Genomic DNA, 21,175 nt, shown 5'->3' with positions numbered 1-21,175 from the left:
CCCTGACCTTTGTTAAAGGCAAAACTATGTTCCGAGTGGTGAATAGATCTTTCTGGACATGTCCACCTATATGTGACAGATGTAAATCATGACTTTCTATCTTTGGGATCAGACTACTTGGGAGGCAATCATGAGGTTGTTCCATCCAAACCTTGAAGTCCTTAAGAATTCAGTGGTTGGGATGAAATGCTAACACATTAGAACGTTTGTCTGCCTGCTTCTCTCAAATGTTGAGTCATAATCCCCGGGTCTATATATCAGGAGGAAGGGATTTGAGACTGAGGAAAATATTATAGTTTTGATAAGCATGGGTTTATAAAAATGAGCAGCAATTTCTAGGCAGGACATTATTGTAAATGCTTCTTTGTGTACTGTAGCTACAACCTCTGATTTCTGTTCCCTACTCATTAAAACAACCCTGCGCCCAGAGGGCACGGCTTTGTGTATCATTGGGAGATGGGTTTCCTTCAGCCAAGTTTCCGTAGGGAATAATAGTGATGGCTCATATTCCAAAATAAGATTGTGCAGTTCACATTTGTCTTTGCCCATAGATTAGTAGTGACCAGGTGGAGCTACTGGAGGACACAGTGCTGCCCAGAGCATATGTGTCATTTTGGTTTAATGGTGTGGCTGGTGTCAGATTTCTAGCCAATGGGTCCTTTTGCCCAATATGGCCAGGGGTAGTAACATTACCTGGGGACGCATGCCGTCTAATCGCAGAACTCCTTCTAGAGTCTGGAGACATCACAGAACAGTCCAATGAAGAAGTGGGGAGCTTGTTGGCCTTGTGTTAAAGTGGGGTATCGAAGATAGACTCCTAGCTAAGGCTCAGCTTGCAATATTTGTGGGTGCGGCTGAGCTTGGCTAACGGATGTTTCTGATCAAAAGAATGTTTTTGAGTATTGTTAGGGGTCAGGCTAGAATTAGGTTCTAGATAACAAATGTTATAAGGTGTATAAGGCTTGAGAGGAAAAGGTAGGAGAGCGTTAGAGGCAACAATATGATAAATGAATTCTCAAGTCCAGGGCTTTGTATACTCGTTTGCACAGGTAAAGGATGATTGGCAAGGCAACAAGAAACGAAAGCTTTGAACTCTATGCATGCCACATCCTTCATTGCTTCCTCCCCCTCATAATCAAAAAGCACCAACACTGCAGCTCACACCAACCACACTGCACAGAAGAGCATGTCAACTTACTTCATCCCAGAAAACTCAGACGATATCCCACAGCATTCACACTACATCTGGCAGCATTCCTTCTGAAACCTTCATCACTCACGCTTCAGCAACCTGTCACTTCTGCCGAGCACTGCACACAACACAACCAAAAAGCCCTCACACGTTATGCCACAGAACTCCCACTGCACACGATAGCTTTCTCCCTATGCTCATCTCGGACCCAACACCATTCCCACTCCACAAAACATTTATTTATTTATTTAATATACCATCAGCCTCATGGGTTTGTATATAAAACATTTAAAAACATACATATTACACATAACGTTAAAATGACATAAGTGTGCCCCACTTTGCGGGCTTATGTTAGGGTGTGAATACATTGTTTTCACAGGCTTAAATCTATTGCAAATTAAAGATACATTTGTATCACAATAAACCTTAAAATCAATAAATACCTAATACTCTACAATATTAAAACCATCTTAATTCAGTAATCGTAAGAATATTCAAAAAAGGATGAAATACATTAGCAGGACACAATGTTAATAATTTCCACACACTTCCAAAAAAATAGAACGGTATAAAAAATCAGGTTATCATTACAGCCATTTAGAAACTTGTTCCAGAGAGATGTTATATCTTCCAAATGTACATTATTATTAAATGCTTTCAAATAGCTGAGTCACAACCCCCTTAAGCTTTCACAACCTAGTAATAAGTGTTCAATACTTTCAAGTTTCATCTGAGCCACAGAGCCTACAATGTCGTTCATGATAATTGGGCACCCTGGGTAATTAGTGCCACACTGATATTACATTTCAGTCGCAAGTATTGCTTTACAATCGCAGTTTTGGGATACGCCACTATATAAGATGGTATAAGTTCACTGCGAGCAATATATCCACAAAAATCAGTGCTGCGATTTCCAGATAATAGGTTGACCAAATACTGTTCTTTACTAACTTCTAGTTGTTTTATTTCTAATCGTGACTTTATCACATGCACTGCTCCATTAGGCAACCACCCACAGCAGCCTCCTTGCCACTTCATGCATGCAGATGGCCCAGAGTTCCCATTTGCTGATAGTAATCAGTTACACTAAAAGTATCTACAAAGATACCTTTCATTGATTCGGGCTCCGATTTAAACAACCTGTCACAAAATATTATTGTCTTCGCCGTTGCATCCAAAACTATTCCAGCAATGCCAAATTCGAGATAGATATACTCCACAGGAAGTGATGGTGGCAAACACAGGAGTCGCTGCAGAGTGACCGCCTTAGGAGACTCCTGAGTTTGCCGCCCCAAATCTCTACTCCATAAAACATAATCGAGCACACTTTAGTATGGCACAGCAACAATATTGTTTCAAGGGACATTACACTTTGTTTACCCACAAATTGTCTAATTGTATCTACGGCTTCTTTACACCTCGCCTTAGTCTCCAGCCAATGCTTGTCCCACTTTAAGTTGTTTTGGAAATGTAAACCTAAATACTTGTAGGTAGTAACATTTTCCTATTTGAAACCATTCAGAAAACACTCAAGAATGTGTTTCTGCTTAGCTAACGGAGCAAATGTCATGGTTTTACTTTTGTCGATGTTTATAGCTAGCCCATCGTCTTCGACATATGTTCCAGGGGCATCTATCAAACTTTGAAGGCCCCAGGGTGTGTGATCTAGCAAGACAAGGTAATCGGCGTAAGCTAGCCAACTTGTGAAATTCCGACCCACCTTTACTGGACATAATGCCGGACTAACAAACTGAAGCCCCAAGTCAGAAAAATAGAGATTAAAAAGGGTGGCAGCGACTATGCACCCGTGCTTGACTCCACGACGGGTTGGCAATGAGGCTGATAAAGTGCCTTCTGCATCCAACCTTATCCTTACAGCAGTGTCGGTGTAGAGATCAGCATTTTAAGAAGACCGAATGGGATATTCCAAGACACCAGTTTTCTCCACAGTCTTCCTCTGAGCACTGAATCAAAGGCGGCAGAGAAACCTATGAAAGCTGCTTAAACTTTTGAGTTCCATCTCACCCATGCGTACTCCAGTAAAGTGACCAGTATCAACATATTATGAGCTGTATTGGACTTTTTTATGAATCCCATCTGATTAGGGGTAAGTATCTTATTTGTTCTAATCCTTTCATTCAATTCCAACAACAGTACCTTTGCAAATATCTTTGAAGGCACATCTAACATCGAAAGCAATTGGTAATTTGATGCCAGATTCCATAGTCCCTTTTTATGAACGGGCAGGATATGGGTATCTCTCCAAGAAGAAGGAATCTTGCCAGTTCTACCAATACAAGAGAATAAGTTAAGGCATTTAGCCCATTTATCTGGCTCGTGCTTAACTAGAGCATTGCAAATACAGTCTGGGCCTGCTGCTCACGATTGATTGAAGTGGCTAATGATGTTACTTATTTCACTAATGGATATCTGACAATGCCACTCTACGTCTGCTAGAGATAATAGGTTGTCTATAGGTTCATTGAAGCCTAACATCTTTTCTATATAGATCTTCCAGTCAGGCTTAGTGACAGCAATGGACGATAGACCACGAGGACAGGAGCTACGCAGAACAGACCAGAAGCTAATAGTTTCCTTTTGTAGCGCTAGTTGGGCAACAAACATTGCACCCGTCACCACTCACCCTTTTCCCATAACACTCTGTGGAGCACCATGCAGATCCCTTATTGGCCACCACTTCACTCCAACTGATCATGGAGCACTAATGCCGTGCCTGACAGCGCTTTGGAAAGTGCATTTTATTGTTACAAAGTTAACAGCTCCTAACACAATGCATGCTCTTTATTTTGCATGCTCATTTGCACTTAATGTGACGACTGCTGCTTCATAAGAACGTGTTCTGTTTTCAGCATTGAGTGGAACATTGCTTCTTCTTAAAACGTGCATTTCCTTATTAATGCTATCCTGGTGACACCCCTGTTAGTAAATGGTTAAAAAAGAAAAGTGGGTCTGGAACCTAAACTTTAATGAATGGTTTCCAGGGGTACAGCTCAAAGAGGTTGCATTCTTTAAAAAGCTTCACAGTGAAAAAGGATATATATTTAAAAAACGTTAGGGGTGACCCATAGATGTTGATTGATGTGTGTGAGGTTTCAGGCTATAATGATGATTCAGTGTATGCATCAGATAATTATCTCACTGTCTTTCAGGGCTGCACCTGGGGGCAATCACATATGGTCTAAGGGTAGTAAAGCCACTTAAGATGTGTGCATGCGGTAGAACCTTATGAGCCCTCTCACTCGACCAAACATCTTTAGCAAGATTTGACAAAGCCACATTTATTAGCGGTCAACACCTTCAGCAAAAAGGTTAGAGCCACATGCAGTGAACCATCAATAAAGGGTAAAGGGTAGGCCTAATTCCCAGTGACAAGCCCAGGTCACACCTGGTGAAACGATACCTCATAGTCACTTGCAAAATTAATGATTTGCTCTTTGTAGTTAATGGTCCTTGCTGAATCCCCACACTCCTGCTAAAAGTAAGAAAACTGCACATGCTTTATTGGTGTATATATTTACCATAGAATTAACCAGTCTAGCCTTAAAACCTGATGCAAATTTAAAAATTCACCCAATAGTCTGAGTCATTTTACAGCATTGTCCCTGCTCATGTTTTAAAGTCACAAGATTAAAAGAAAATCTAATGCTTAAATATTCAAACCCCTTAACCCTGGGCATTGGATCCGAGTTTATAAAAAACAGGGAAACTTAAAAACGGAATTACTTGAGAACACCATAACTCAAGTATGCAATCTGCTGGTAAATTGGGGCTGCATTAATTTTTCAGAGGCATTCAACCGTGTGACTAGGGGGATATTTTGGACGAAGTTGAATGCATGGGGCATTCCTGATGGCCTTCTTAAAAATGTAATGTTGCTCTACAAAAACAAAAAATCCAGGTGAGATTGAACGGGATTGCGATCCAGTACAGAGAAACTAAGGCCTGCGGTGCTCTAAGGCAGGGTAGTGGTGTAGCTCCCTGTTTGCTCCAGTCATACTCATCAAACTTTAGAGAAACATTACAAACTCTCGGCTCTTTTCTGCTCAGGCTGGAACATCTGAGAGTTAGAGGGCTAGTTTATGCAGATGACATTATTTTGCTCGACTCTACACCTATTGGGCTTCAATTAATCTAAATGAACTTGAGTTTCTTTTTTAAAAGAAAAAAGTTAACTAATTTGTCAAAGTAATAATTGATCAACATTTAACATGTGAAGAAGTTTGTACATTTCAAGTTGAACCTCAATGGTACCAAATTATAGGAAGTTCAACCATGTATTTACCTTAGTTCTCCAGTTTATGACAGAAGCAATGATCAAGCTTTAATCCAAAGCGTATGAAAAAGAATGATGCAGTTCAATGATCAAATGAAGACAAAAAAATAGCTCTATATTTGGCTGCTTCTCGTGCCTGCGCTTTAACAAAAATAATTCCTTCTCCTGCATACTAGCATATAGAGCCAAGAAAGGTTCTAAATCAGTAACATGTGGGGCGATAAAACAATACTCATATAATTTATTTGAATTCTTCTCTTTGATTCCCTTTTTGTTGCACATTGTGTGGATATAGCCAGCTACTGGTCCTCAACCATGTTTTGACTACAATTCCCATCAGCCCTAGCCAGTATAGACAATGGTAAAGGATCATAGGAGTCGTAGTCCAAAACATCTGCCGAACAGCATGTTGCAGACCCCTGTTTTAAAACAATGCTTCAGAGGGCCATTCTAGATAGCTGCGTGGTTAAGTGACATCTCACAGTGCCATCTCACATAGCAGGATGGCACCATTTGTAACTCACTGATGGGCAATTATTGCTTTATCTCTACAGAGCAGTCTGAACTCGGACGAAGGCCTGGGGGTTGCTTCCCTGAGTGTCGTGTATGCAGCCCTTATCGTTTCTTCGATGTTCGTCCCACCGATTCTGATTAAGAAGCTTGGCTGCAAGTGGACCATTACCGTCTCCATGTGCTGCTATGTTGCATACTCTCTGGGAAACTTCTATGCAAGCTGGTATAGTCAACAATCATGACTAGTGCATGGTTAAAATGTCCACTTTGCTCTTCCAACATTACAGAAGGCACAGCCTTAGCTGGCAACTTCAATCCCCATGGTATCTAGTAAATCCATCAATTGACTTTCCATCTAATTCATTTGCATCGAGGGATTTGCATCAAAAAAATATGTATCAAATGCAGGTTTTTAAAGGGTTAATTTTTGGGGGGGTTTATAGGGTCAAAAACGAGGGGTTGGGGTGGAACCCCTATAAAAATAAAAATGCATTTGATGCAAATTTTCTCGATGCTAAAAATTTGATGGAAATGTCGCTCGATGCAAAAAATTTGATGGAGAGACCATGAACTAATCCCCATTACATATCTAACATTGTTGATTGTGCCAGCAGAGACAGCCCGATGACCTACGCACAGGGTAAAGCATTGCAAAACATTGAAAAGCACTCCAGGCCAAGCGGTTAGGTTTGCACTCTAAAAAATAATCTAATTTTAATACGGAATAATAAATAAGATTTCATGCTGTAGTATGTTGATATATATATAAAAGCCCCCTGCTTCAACATGTCTGATAGCATTGACTCACAGTATGCCAGTATGTAATATATCATATTGTATTGACATGGCTATTTCACTGGCTGGGAGATTTCTTTTGACAGTGACAGCATCCCTTTCTGGAGCTAGTGAATCCACATAAGGCACGTGACTTCCATTATAGACATCCTTTCAGCCAATCAGAATGCACTAAAGGTATTCTATAATCTCTGGCATAGATCTCATATCAAACATTCGTATTTCATCAGTTCCTTAAATTTATTAACGTTTCTTTTTAGTTGAGTAATCCCTCTTGCTAATAGCCTTATGGACCTCACGTGGGGTCATGATTGTAAATTGTGGCCCTTTCCCAATGTACGGTTATTGGTTTCGCCTATGGCATAACTTGGGAGCGGGTCATTATCCCATCATAATTCCATGATTATGAACCTTCCCTCAATCTTTAAGGCTTAATTAGAGAATCGTACTAATGCAAACATTGGCCGTTTTTCAAAATGGAGGATTCAGACTCCGAATCTAGGGCAAAATCCATTAATAACTGTACTGTAGCAACACAAGTTTTTGACAATGGATTTTGCAGGTGGCATTGTCACTCCTTAGAGAATCTGTCATAAGCATCCTTATTGATTTTTCGAAAATTAAATTGTCTTCAGTGATTCACAACACACAACAGTGCAATCATTCCTAGGTGTTATTATGAGGAATTCTTTAATTATATGTGGTAGACTGGCCAATATGTCGTATTTTATAAAGTTGAATTTTATTTTCCAGGTACACCCTGATCCCCACCTCTGTGATCATGGGATTGGGAGGGGCCCCGCTCTGGGCTGCCAAATGCACCTACCTCACAGTGAGTGGGAACAACTACGCAGCAAAGGTGGGCAAGGTTGGAAAGGACATTGTCAACCAATACTTTGGAATCTTCTTCCTCCTCTTCCAGTCATCGGGCGTTTGGGGAAATCTAATTTCATCCTTGATATTTGGCCAGAATCCTACAGGTAAAACTAGACGTTTGTTGATGTCGTTTTGAATGGCATGGCATGGCTTTTCATGCTGCTGAAGCTGTTCATGTTTAAATGACTTGTTAAATACATTTTTTAAACGAAACATTGCTGAAGCAAAAAAAGCAACAACTTCAATGAAATATGGATAAGACGTTTTGGGCTTATTGTGAAATAAAAAATAGTCACACATTACAGAAATAATTTTAAAAAAGAATTTCTAAAAGCTAATAATTTTTATTGCATTTTGCATTTATAGATATAAATGTGTTCCATCCTCAAGGCATTGTCCAGTGGAGGTCAGCGTCTGCTTGGCTCAGTCTCCAGTCTTGGGGCTTCTTCAAGTCAAGTCTATGTCTAGCACCTTTGGTGATGAGCGAAAACACTTTGTGGATAATAGAGAGCCCACTGAGGTATTTGTCCCCATAAACATCTTGCCCAGCTCCCCAGTCTGCCCCTGCATGGGGTACATCACATTATGGGTATTAGGGCATCACCAATGCTTTGTGTTGACCCCTCCATGTAGATGATGTAGATCCACATGCAGATGTTAAAGGCTCCTGACGGCACATGAGTACTGCCCCGAAAACCTAGCTTGGATATCACCCTCAAGTTCTTACAGTCCACGGTATAAGGATGCAAGGTTTCTGGTGCGGCCAAGTGACTTTGGTCAGAAAGCACTTCAATTTGCTGGGTGTGAATTGATAAAATGCTGGATTGGAATTTTATCTGTTAATGAGAGTGACGACCAATTAGATGGAGTGACCAGCTGTGAGGTATGTAGAGAGGCCCAACAAGGACTGACCTTCTCCAGCCCCAACCTGGTCACTAGGGCTTACTTGAGAGAGCCCTAGCTCTCTGTGAGAGCTCTTGAAGATGCATATTAGGGGGCCCTGGTGTCAAACAGCTGCATTGTGGTGCAGAATGAGCCCACCATGGTGAAGAATCTCTTACTGGGGCTGCCATTTTCTAGAAGTGAGTCAAAATGGTTTGGGGATGAGGTCACGAATTTTACATTTAAGATCTTGTTTTATTATCATGCTTTTTGGTAGATTTAAATATTTTACACTTTTGTTCTGCATTACATTATGTTTGCTATGTTTGTTGTGATTATTATCGAACGTACTAATGAATGCAGCTGCCATTGTTGGTGTGGTTCAAGAATGCCATAATGGTGGCTTTGGAGATTCATACACATACCTACCTCTATGGGTGTCCAGTGATAAAGTCACCTGGGAAATGGCCGCCAGGAGGCAACATTTTCCCAAAAATGCTCCCTCATTAAAATCAAACACTTTCCCTAAATATTCTGTGATGGGAGTTTATAATATAGAACTATACCGCTCTTACAATATTTGGGGAAAGTATTTTAGAGGTCAGGAAATAAAAAGTCACCTATCTGGCTGCTTTATCCAGCGCATGATCACATGGAACCCCTCTATGCTTCTCCCAATCCATCATATCCGCCAGTATAAAAACCTTTGTAAGAGCCAATAGGTTTAGCCTTTACATTTTCAAAAACAAGTCTTTTTGGTTTAGCCAGTGGTTGTTAGGCCTGGCTGGAGCAAGCTCAGCTCGCTACCAGGGAGAGCTATGGAAGATATATAAAAATAAGGGTCTCCGTGTCGGTCAGCTACTCAATCTGACTTAACTAGAGCCAATTGCTCAAATTGCTGTTGCAACAGCAGCCATTTTGCAAAAGCCTGTGGTGCTGCTGAAGCTGGAAGGAGATTTGCTGAATGTTGCTTTAAAAGGCTCACATTTTGTTTTCCTGCTGCTTGGAACACTGATGATGGTTTCATTTTTGTGCCACAAATGTGACTGTCTACATTGAGGAACGATTTGTTGAATTAAGATTTAAGTGCATGGTTTCTTTCAATGCTGATTGTACAGTCCAGGATTACATGAGAAAGAGAGACTGAACGAAAGAATACGAGAGAAAATGTATGGGAAAGAAATGAAAGGAAGACACTGAGAAAGAAAGAATGGAAGAAAGAGAAACAAAGAAAGATGGAATGAAGGAAACAATAAAAGAAAGATTGTGAAGGAAGGCGATGAAAAGAAAACATCATACAAGGAAAGAGAGAATAACGGAAAGAAAGGAAGAACATATAAAAGAAAAGAAAGAACAAAAATAAGAGGGAAGTAGAAAAAAGGCATAGAAGATTGAAGAAGGAAAGGTAGGGTAAACATATCATTGGAAAACGCCTTACTGCTGTTCTGATTTCTGAATTAGCCAATTTCAGAAGTGTATGATTGCAGAGTTGAAAAATCCAACCTATAGCGAACAGCAGCCATTCCCTCTCATTCTTGTAGAAGGTGTACTGAAGTGATCAGTCTATTATTGATACTTTGCAACAGGAGCAATGCAACTTTCTGCGGCAGTAGGAAAGGTGGCTGTCCCTTAGAGCACAACTGGAGGGGTCATTATTGTCATTTTCTACAGCTGTGTTAGTGTTCTCAAAAGTGACACTGAAATGTTCTTCGGTGTTTTGAAATAAAATTATTTATGACAGTACCCATTTAAAGACCAGCTGCTTTTTCTTGAACATATAAATCTGCTTTCGTAAAAGATTTGCAGTTGAATTGTATCATTTCTGGAGGGGGGTGGTTTCAGAACAGAAACTTTTTAGCAAAATATTTTATTTTATTTTAAGAACTGTTTAAGTAAATATTTTTTGGGGAAATGGGGTGGACTTGAAATTTCCTACAGGATTGTAGGCCCGCAAACTGATTAACTAACCTTTGGACGAGTTATCCAGAGTGTTTAGGTTTTCACTCACATATATCCCAATAGTTGTGTGCCTTAAGAGACAGTCAAAACATTTTAGACCTCTAATTGCGCAGGTAGTGCTTTTATGAAGATACAGAGGGATCCGTGTGTCCCAACCCACTCGCACCTGCCACTAGTAATATCCAGAAACACCTGAAAAAGGGGAGGAGGATCATTCTTTCCCGCCATAGCACGCACCTTCTTTTCAGAACCTCCTCCACTAAGAACTATGGGACACCATATTGCTTATCCAGTTCCAACCCAAATGCATCTCTGTTGACCCCGTATACATACACGACCTGGGCCACAACTCCATGCAACCAATTCCACCACATGTTGTATGCCACATGTGGCCAGCCAAATGACTCCCATGCATCCGGGTTCAGCTGCAGTCAAGCTTCCGCACACATTAATGTAACCAAGTTGGCCATGTTGGACATTTGTTTTTGTATTCCTTTGCAGGCAAAATAACAGATACATCAATTTAGTCGAGATGCAAATATGTTGACTTGATTTGCGCGTGTTTAATCTGTCAATCTGCTGTAAGCACCTTGAAATAATTGAGTTTGTTGAGTGCCATACAAAACAAACAAGCTTTGACATTGCAAGCAATTAGGATAGGCTTCCATGCCAAGTAGTGGCGCTCCTTAAATGTATTCTAAACATCGAGGAAAGGTACTGTTACCTCATACGGTATTGTTAACAGAAATTTGCAGTATTATAAGGCAAAATTCATAATGAGTTCCTGAGTATTCGCCTAGCAAGTTCTCATTCAATCGAATTGACACTCTTTTAAGGCCTCTTCACAGAAATATGCTGCTGTGTTTTGCAGTGTTAGAAATCTGATGGTGCATTTGTGTTTTTTAACGAAGAGAGATGAGTGGGAATTCTCACAATCTATTTGTGGTATATAAAAAAAAAGGCCTATTTTGCTGCTGAGAAAGATTATTGAGTTTAATGAGCCAAAAAGGAATGTAAACATCCCTGAAGGTTACCGTTTTAAGCATATCCACACAGGCTTAAAGGTGTCAGCTAATGCTGGCCTTCCACAAAAGGAAAGATTTATATCCGGTCCAGGATTTAAAAGGAAATGCTGTCAATGTTACCCTGTGTTTTTGCCTTAACTATGCTATGGCAGGGCCTGCTTGACTATGAAAACAGCTTGCAAAGAATGTGTGTATTTTGCGAATTTCCGAAGCATTTTAATCTTCATCCTGTACTTTTTTGGCTAGCAGTCAAAGTTGGATGCCGATGTATGTGAAAGAAGCATTTTTCACGCAGCTAATTTATTGAGTTATTGGCAAAAGGGCTTGTCATGACTAAGAGTCGTGGAAAGAATGTTGGATGTAGCCCTTTCAATGATGGATGTCGGACCGTTGACAAATTTGTAATATGGTGGCAGGGGAACTATTAGCAGTCTCCCCGTCTACGTGCAGGAGGAATTAAGCCCTGGAAATCCCCCGCCCCAAGAACGGGAGACCCAGCCATAGGACAAAGTACACTGTCTTCATTAACAATTAAAATGACAGGGATTGCAACATGAACAATGCAAAATTCTCCAAGTGCTCTCACTCTCCAGGTGCCTGTCATTCAATTTTTTTGACTAGTCACGTCACAAAACAAAGTGACGTCCCAAAAACCTAACAGGGGAGAGAATCGGTTAGTGAGATGAAATACACATGTTATCTATAAGGGATTAGTATGATCATTGGGTAAATCATATCTGGTGGCTCCTCTACGTATCACTAATACAAAGTTTCAGGTTAGTATAAAGGTTATTGGCTGGTGCAACATCTTGTATGCTTAGCGTGGAAGGTGATTGGTCATAAAGGGTCTTCTCAGCTTTGGGCAATTACCAGGCCAAGTGCAACTATTCACGGTAGGGGTATCTTCGATCTCCTAGGCCCTGAGACACAACATTCGGCTTTGAACCTCTACAACTGCTGTATCCTTCTGCCTTTGGTTCGATAGGAACAGCTTTCTCCGTCTGCCTCAAATCAATAGGCTCTGTCTCGTAGATTCAGGTCACGTGTGTAGGGACCATGAAATGTAGCTCTCTCACTTGTAATTAAGAAGATGTTTGACTGTGTCCCTCACAGGTGTCCTATCTCCTCTGATAACTAGAAACTTTACTTCCCTGCTTGTCCTTCGCGAGGCTGTGCACAGTGTCTGCGCTGCAATCTTTGTCTGCATGGTTCAGTAGAATCAGTCTGTCAGCCTTTCCCATTTCCTCCAATGGACCTATGACTTCCATCTTTATTTGCATGGCCGTCCATGTTAGTTTCGGTTAAGCATAGGCAAGCCGCTCATATGTATTCTCATGCGTCTTCCAGTTTCCGTGTAGCAAAAGGTGTACGTGTGTCAGCCCTCTAACTATGTGAGTCTTAAGCATTTGTTTTGTGTCTATCAGTAATAAACTAAAGTGTTTGTGTAGCTTCGTGCAGGGATGCCTATGTGCTTCATGTCTAATGCATCTATGTCATGATGTCATTTGTGACAACATCAGTGTTCTTCAAGGTTGCAGTCAGTCGACTTGTTGGATTGATGATAGTTGCATCTCTTCAATACTGTCATCTGGGGTATAATCTGAATGGTTGTCTGGGTGAGTAGTGCTTCTCACACTTGCGATGCATCAACAATGCTGAAGGGCCAGAAGTGATGTACATCTCTCATTTTTCTGTAGCCGGGCTGAGAGTGGGATGGGTGTAATGAGGGCCACGTTTAGGCCTCCCTATTCAATGTCAATATGGCTGTCTCATTTCCTTACATTCTAAACATGTATATGTGGAAAATTAAGAAATAACCTTATGCATCGGAGCTAGTTTTTGTCACTCTTAATTGTCTGGAGGTGGGAATGTCCACCTCCTGCCCTGATCTGGGTGGACATTTAGCTTGGCTCTAGAAAACTCTGGAAGAGATTATGTCAGCCCTGTAGCTTTCAGGAATCAGGGTCATCTCACTGCACATTTGTGTTTCGCTGACCATCAAGTGGCCTTCCTCGTTGCATCCGGATGCTCTCTCCTGGAAGGCACTAGTCATTGGCCACTGATCTGCATCTCCCAGCCTGTCTCCCATACACTCCCAACACACCTCTTTGCATCCTCTGACCCTCACTGTGTCCCTGCATTATTACTTTTCTTCTCCTCCATGTCGCTCCAACCAGCCACACTGTGAGCCTGTGCTCAAACCAACAGGTTCTCTTTATTTGGAGAGCGGTTACTCCTGGCTGCCATTCTTCCCCCCTCAAATGTTTCTTTGCATGCAGGACATGCTGTGACCCCTTTTTATGTTTTCACAGGGGCGGGTGACACCATTTTGTATCCTGACCCCTCTCAAATTTTGAAGTTGTTCTTTCTGCACCTCTGACTTTATTTCATACAGACTTCTTTGTATTTCTATTAAATAAAATGTATGCAGTGCAACGTTCACCTTGCAGTATCTTGACACTAAGCCTGTAAAATAAACAAGGATGGCAGGGGAGTTAAGGGACATGTTCTAACAGGGTTTTGATCAGGGGGAAAAATTTGAAATGATCTTGTGCCACTCTAAATGCAAGGGGAGTAGATTCCATAATCTTGCTACCTGAAGACTAGATCTCCTTCTACCCAATTGGAACATCAAGGTTCCTGGGTAAGTACAAACATTTATCATTTGAGGCTCACTCTTCATGGGAGGGATCTATCCATTTCACTTTCTATGCCAAAAAGTTTGCCCTATGTCCGTAGATAATTTATACATGGTGATTTAAACTGGATTCTCTGATTTACTGGAAACCAGTGAAGGTGATACAGACCTGGCCATATATAATCATGAGAACCAGGTTTGCAGAATAACCGTGACACCAAATTCTGTACTCCTTGGAGTTTATGAAGGGACGATTTGGAAAGGCCTATATAGAGTGAATTGTATGTATATATCCGTTTATATTTGAGAGCAAACAGGCTTGCATTTGAGCTAATTTGCATACCGACAATGCCTTGCTGATGTAGCTCTGAACTGGCAGTGCACTTCTAGCGATGGTCACTAGGTGGCTTTGAGGCTTGGCTCAAATGCAATATTACCCATTCCAGGGTCTGCGGTAGCAGGCCTGTAGTTATGGTTAAGTTGCTGAAATCATAGAAAGAGCACTTTTTGGGCGGCTTATAGCTTTGCCCCCCCCTGGACGACTCCTCACCTAACTTTGCAAGAAAAGTATATGGCTCCCTCAAAATGATTATATGAAGTCTGGTGCAGTTTTATCAAGGGGGGGCAAATTTATAGGGAGGGTCCCAAAGTTTGTGGAATAGATGCAATGGAAAAAATTTAATTTGCTTGTGCCTGCAGAACAAACCGCTGGACGGATTTTTACTAATGTGCGCTAGGAGTGGCATCTTCGTCCCAAAAGTGTGCTTTTGTAAATTTGGTGTAAATCAATCCAGTCATTTTTAAAGAAATTGCCAAAAAGTAGGTCAACACAAATTAGTGATGCCTGGGTCCGGTCTGCGGACTCATTTGGACCAATCAGGATCCGGCGTGATGTCCGCGGCCATCGTACGCGCCCTTTGATTGGATGGTGAAAAACATGAGCTGCATCATATTTTTGGAAATGGTTGCCATGTTGGATCCTGACTGAGGACAGCGCAATGAGAGAGAAGTGCGGGAAACACATTTGGGGTTATTTGGTGGCCAAAAGTGGGTCAGGAAAGGGTGGGGTGAAATAAAGGTGACATAGAGCTGTTTTTATAGGCGAAAAAAGGCGCTGAAGTGTCCGCTGAAATTATTTGGATTGCAGGGGGTTCAGGGCAAGTCTTGTTATTCGAAGGTGTATTGTATGTACTTGTTATATGGTTTCATTCTATTGTGGTGGTTGTGGCCAGTGGTGGGATTCTTGGTCGCCGTAGGCCATGCCCCCAAGAATCGGGCCACTGGCAACACATAGTATAGTAATATGTGTATAGTAATTTTCGGTACTGTAGGGGTGTATACAGTATTGTAATATGGTGTAATGATATAATTGAAGTGTATTTGGTATTTATGACTGTAGTACAATTGAGGATAGTCCTAATGGAATATGTATTTGTTTCTTTGTGAAGATAACAAATAGGATAATACTTGGTAAGGTTGCTTAGTTGCATACAGTAATAAAGCTGAAATGTTTGGTTATTTTTCTGTGAAAAAAACAGTACAATTTGTTGAGCGGGATAATTTAAAAGATTGTATTGCATAAAATGTTATGTATCCATTTTCTTTTTTTGACCTTCATAAACAGTACATTCTATTTATTATGTTTGCTACAACATTAGTGATTGCTACGCTGTTGTTGCATTGACATGAAATAATTATTGGATTATTGGAGAAAAAAAATCCATAGAGAATTAAAAAAAAACTATTATAATTATGTGATTGTAAGTGGGGTAGTAGGTTTCTTTGAAGTGTATTGCAGTAGCAAGAACTGTTATGGCATATTTGAAGTGTATTGCAATGAAGGGTGTTTTTGAAGTAGTTAGTACTTGAAGTACTATTGTAGTATTACGGATGTAGTTAGATACCCGTTGATGTATCATAACTGTTTATTGTGCTACACTTAGTGACTAGGCATTTGTTAGATTTGCTGGTAGTCCATGTTTTGGAGTAACAGAGGTGTCGTTACATTCAAACAATCCCCTTATTTCTTTAACATATGCAGCATAGTGGCCTGAAGTGGTTGTAGTACCAGTGTGGTAGATTATGTCCACTGTTGTTAAGGGTTTCTTGCAAAGCGATACTTGGCCGTGTATGAAGCTAGTAAGCTTACAATTGTTTTTGGTACCATCTGCATTGTACCTTACAAACATTAGTATCACATAATGGCCATGTGAGTTTATTTGTATGTTGGAACACCTGTCTTAATTACAAAAATGGCATAATATGCTATGATTTGCATTCTGCAGAAGCTGCTGAAATTGAATGGACTCAGAATTTGGTATGGATGCATAAACATATCGTTCATTAGGGATGTGCTCTTGTGAAACATGGTTGCAGAGAGTGCATGTGTGTTTTCACGTGTATGAAATCTGGATGATTTCATATATAGGGATGTTTTTGGTTTCCAGTAGTTGTAATAAGTGCATTAGGAAATTAGATATTGTTGTGGATCTTCCTGTGTGTTTGTCTCAGATTTAGTCTGTTCAGTAATATTTGGCTCCCCAAACCCCTTCTCACCTGAATCTGTAGGGAAGGCGGATGAATCGTCAGGATCGTCTAATGCGATCCCCTTTCTTCCCTGTTTCCAGGTTTCACTGGGTTTCTTCTTGTGAGTCCTCTCTTTCGGTTTTGAAGTATTGGGTAGGGGCTCCATCGGAAGAAACTTTGCCAGAAAGCTGTTTGCCTGGCAGTGGGGACCCCAGGGAGCCCACCCCGGACCAGGGAAAAGCCTTGCCGAAAAACCCTGGCAGGTGTATTGAAAAGTTCCAGCTGAAGACTACTACCACCAGAATGCAATGCGGTGCAGAGGCGTGACTCCAGAGAAGAGGTCCATGTAGTGTACCAGCAGGAGATGAGACGAGTAGCGGTGGCTCCTTAGATGACTGAGTAGAGGTGGCTCCGAGCGGGAGAGAACAGAACTGGGCAGAGGAACACTGAGTACGGAGCAAAGGGGCGTGGCCAATGAAATAGAGCGAGCACCAGGATCGTGCTGCACGAGGAAGCGAGTAAGCAGGGAGACAAGATAAAACAGTAGGAAGCAAGCAGGTAAGCAATGGGCAGGCAAAGAGGGAAACTCGTCGGGGAGCGGGAGGTAGCAAACACCCCAGAGCGCTGGCAGTAAACTTCCCGAAAACACTGGAAGTTGCAACGCATGCGCGTTAGCAACTTCCGGGTTCATAAAGGCTGGGAAGACTAGAGCCCGCATGACGTTACCGAGGGCAATAGTCCTTTTACCCTTTCTTCCACCTTCTCCACAGCTTCCAGGGTCGGCGAACCATGATAGTATGACCCCTTCTCAATGCTCTTCCTCACGGCTTTCCGGGATGGAGACGATGGAACTTTTGTAAAAGACGAGGAGCAGAGATGTTTCTAATAGGTTCCCAAGTGCACTCTGTCCTCGGGTAACCTTTCCAAAAGACCAGGTATTGTAAAACTCCTTTCTTGTATCTGGAATCCAAAATACTCGAAACCTCATATTCCTCGTTAGTATCTGTAGTCTTCTGAGGAGGTTTTCGTATCTTCCGAGAATGAGGGTCCTTCGTATAGGTCTTTAGGAGCGATGTATGAAAGACTGGATGGACCTTTTTTAAGCTTAACGGAATATTCAGTCTGGAGGCCACTGGGTTGATTTTGGCTGTGATGCGAAAAGGACCAAGAAACCTGGGTGCAAACTTTCCCGGATGAGCCCATCTGGGTAAGTATCTAGTAGACAGCCATACTCGGCTACCTACTTCCCACTGAGGGTTAGGGCTCCTCTTTAGATCTGCCCATTTCTTGCAATCTTGTCGGGCATTTTTGAGATTGGATGATGAATCACGATGCAATCTTTGAATTGTGTCCAATAGGTGATCCACCGCAGGTGTATTCGTAGATGGTAAACCAGAGAGCGGAATATGCCTCGGATCGTACCCGTAGGTGCATTTGAAAGGACTCATACCAATGGATGAATGTCTTGTGTTGTTATATGAAAATTCTGCCATGGGCATAAGATGGAACCAGTTGTTTTGTTCTTGATTACAAAAACACCGTATATATTGTTCAAGGGTGGCGTTTAAGCGTTCCGTTTGTCCATTGCTCTCTGGGTGGAATCCTGAAGAAAGTGATCTCTTGATTCCTAGCATGTTACATGGAGCGGTCCAGAACTTGGACGTAAATTGTGAGCCCCTGTCTGAGACAATATTGGTAGGGATTCCATGAAGCCTCACTATATCTTTCAAGAACACTTCTGCAGTGATACTGGCAGTAGGGAGTCCTTTTAGAGGAGAAAAGTGAGCCAATTTACTAAAGGAATCGATTGTGACCATTATGGCAGTATACCGACATGATTCCGGCAGATCCACAATGAAATACGTGGATATATGTTGCCAAGGACTGCCGGGAAGTGCTTCTTGTTGAAGGAGTCCCAAAGGTTTGTGGTAGGTATATTTGTTTTGGGCGCACACAGGGCATGATGCTACATATCTTTTCACGTCTTTAATCAGAGAAGGCCACCAAAATTGACAAGATGTTAGTTCGATCGTGGCTCTCTGACCTTTGTGTCCTGCTGACGGAATATCATGGCACCAGGAAATAGCCTGTTCTTGTAGGCCTCGGGTTGGCAAAAACAGGGCATTCTTTTTAAAGAGAAGACCGCCTTTCTCGTTGAGGCTTGTTACTGTGTTCTGGTTCCTTTGTTGTACTGCCTGTACCTGTTGTAAAAAAGTGTTGAGAGTGTTGATGAATGTTTTTCCTGCCAGTACAAGTTCAGGTTCTAGTGGCCCTTCTGTTTCTTTGCAAATACTGCGGGAAAGGGCATCGGCCAGAGTGTTCTCCTTTCCTGGAAGATAGGTGATCACAAAATCAAACTGTGAGAAGAAATAAGCCCATCTGGCGTGTCTCGAATTGCGACACTCCATCTGTTGCAAAACTTTGAGGTTTTGATGATCCGTGCAAACCAAAAAAGGGACTACAGAGCCTTGGAGGAGATGTCTCCATTCTTCGCGTGCTTGTCGAATGGCCAGGAGTTCCTTTTCCAAAACGGAGTAGTTTCGTTCGCTTGGACTTAATGTACGTGAGTAATAGGACACGGGATGTTCCAGGCCATCTTCCTCCTTCTATAATAGAGCAGCCCCAATGGCGCCTTGGGAAGCATCTGTTTCAACTATGAATGGTTTTGTTTGGTCCGGTTGTCTTAGTACAGGAGCTGATACAAAAGTCCTTTTTAGTAATTGGAAGGCTAGTTCAGTGCTGGTATCCCAAACAAATTTAACTCCTTTTTTTAATAGGTTAGTGATGGGTAAGATGATCTCCGAGAAATTAGGGATGAACTTTCTATAAAAGTTAGCAAGGCCTAAGAACCTTTGTACTTCCCTGATGGTGGAGGGTACAGGCCACTTGGTAATAGTATTAGTCTTGGCTGGCTCCATCTGTATATTGTCAGCAGATAGAATAAAACCTAAATAAGGTACTGTGGTTGCTTCAAAGATGCATTTTTCGGGCTTGGCTAGCAGACTGTGTCTTCTTAATCTGTGTAAGACTTCTGTGACCAAGATGCGATGTTCGACTAGATGGGTCGAATAAATGAGAATATCATCTAGATAAACCACTACCGAAGAAAAGAGCAAGTCTGCAAAAATATTGTCCATAAACCGCTGAAACTGTGCAGGTGCATTGACTAAACCGAAAGGCATGACCCTGTATTCATAATGACCCAGTGGTGTCCGGAAGGCCGTCTTCCACTCATACCCTTCACGTATTCTTAGGAGGTGGTAAGCTCCTCTCAGGTCTAGCTTGGTGAAGACCCAAGCTCCTTGGACCGCTTCTATGATGTCCTTCATTAAGGGCATAGGATACCTGTCTCGTTCTGTTAGACTGTTTAGGCCTCTGTAGTCTATACAGGGTCGTAGTTCAGTAGTCCCTTTTTTTTAAATGAAAAAGAGAGAAGCACCTGCTGACGAAGACGATTCCCTGATGAGACCATTCTTTAGATTGGTAGCAAGGTACTCCCTCAGGGATTCTTTTTCGGGGAGAGACAATGGAAACATTCTTCCAAAGGGAATGACCGCATCTGGAATCAGATCGATTCTGCAATCTTCTTTGCAATGTGGTGGCAAAAGACGAGGTTGTGTGTCTGTGAACACATCTTCAAACCCCTGGTATGGTACTGGAAGCGTGTTGACACTGTGAGACGGATGCAATGCTGCTTGTATACTCTGGGGGTTGTCCGTAATCAAACAATGCTGATCACAAAACTGAGATCTGAAGTCTACTGTATTCAAACTCCAATCAATGTGGGGGTTGTGTTTTCTCAACCAGGGTATTCCTAAAATTACTGGGAAATGTGCTGCCCTGATTAGATCAAAGGTGAGGTATTCCTGGTGATTAGCCATCTTAATTTTTAAATCCTGTGTTTCATGGCTGATGGGTCCGGAGATCAATGGGGTTCCATCAACCCCTTCTACAGGTATGGGCCGTATCTTGGGACGTCTAGGAATCTGCTGGTCCTGGGCCCACTTGTCATCCACGAAATTGCCGGCTGCTCCGCAATCCAACATGGCTAGGCACTCCACTGCATTATGTTTATCCCACTCAACCTGGATCTTGATTACCATCAAACAGCTGTCGTTCAAGACTCAGGACTGTGCTAGGCAACAGGGATTTACGTTGTTCACCCCTTCCTTTTCCCTGTTCAAGGTTGGGGTCTTTCGTTTCCCTGCTGTCTGGGAGGTACTTCCGGACAGTTCCGAAGCAGGTGGCCGTTAGAGCCGCAGTACATACATAACCCTAGGTCCTTCCGTCTTTTGCGTTCGCTGGTGGAGAGGGGTCCTCTTGCAGTACCTATCTGCATTGGTTCTTCCGTCGATCCTCTGTCAGGTATAGAAGGAGGGTTAGGAACTGACACGAAGGTACGTGGCCTTCTTCTTTCTGCCTTCCTTTCAGCCATTTGAAATTCTATCTGAAGAACTAAAGATACCAGTTCT

The 21,175-nt window shown here is 41.9% G+C and overlaps 1 protein-coding gene across 1 annotated transcript in view; it reads left to right on the top strand.

The window, feature by feature from the left end:
* Positions 1-21,175, top strand: part of LOC138467664 (protein unc-93 homolog A-like) — a 322,638-nt gene that overhangs the window by 50,943 nt on the left and 250,520 nt on the right. The window contains exons 2-3 of the mRNA XM_069607845.1: positions 6,044-6,225; positions 7,551-7,777. Coding sequence (XP_069463946.1) covers positions 6,044-6,225; positions 7,551-7,777 — 409 coding nt within the window. The remainder of the gene's footprint in view (positions 1-6,043; positions 6,226-7,550; positions 7,778-21,175) is intronic.

The sequence above is a fragment of the Ambystoma mexicanum genome, chromosome 4q (assembly GCF_040938575.1).
Source record: "Ambystoma mexicanum isolate Mex_15411 chromosome 4q, UKY_AmexF1_1, whole genome shotgun sequence".
Taxonomy (NCBI): Eukaryota; Metazoa; Chordata; class Amphibia; order Caudata; family Ambystomatidae; genus Ambystoma; species Ambystoma mexicanum.
The sequence above is the reverse complement of the archived record's forward strand: the minus strand, read 5'-3'. Positions and strand labels throughout refer to the sequence as shown.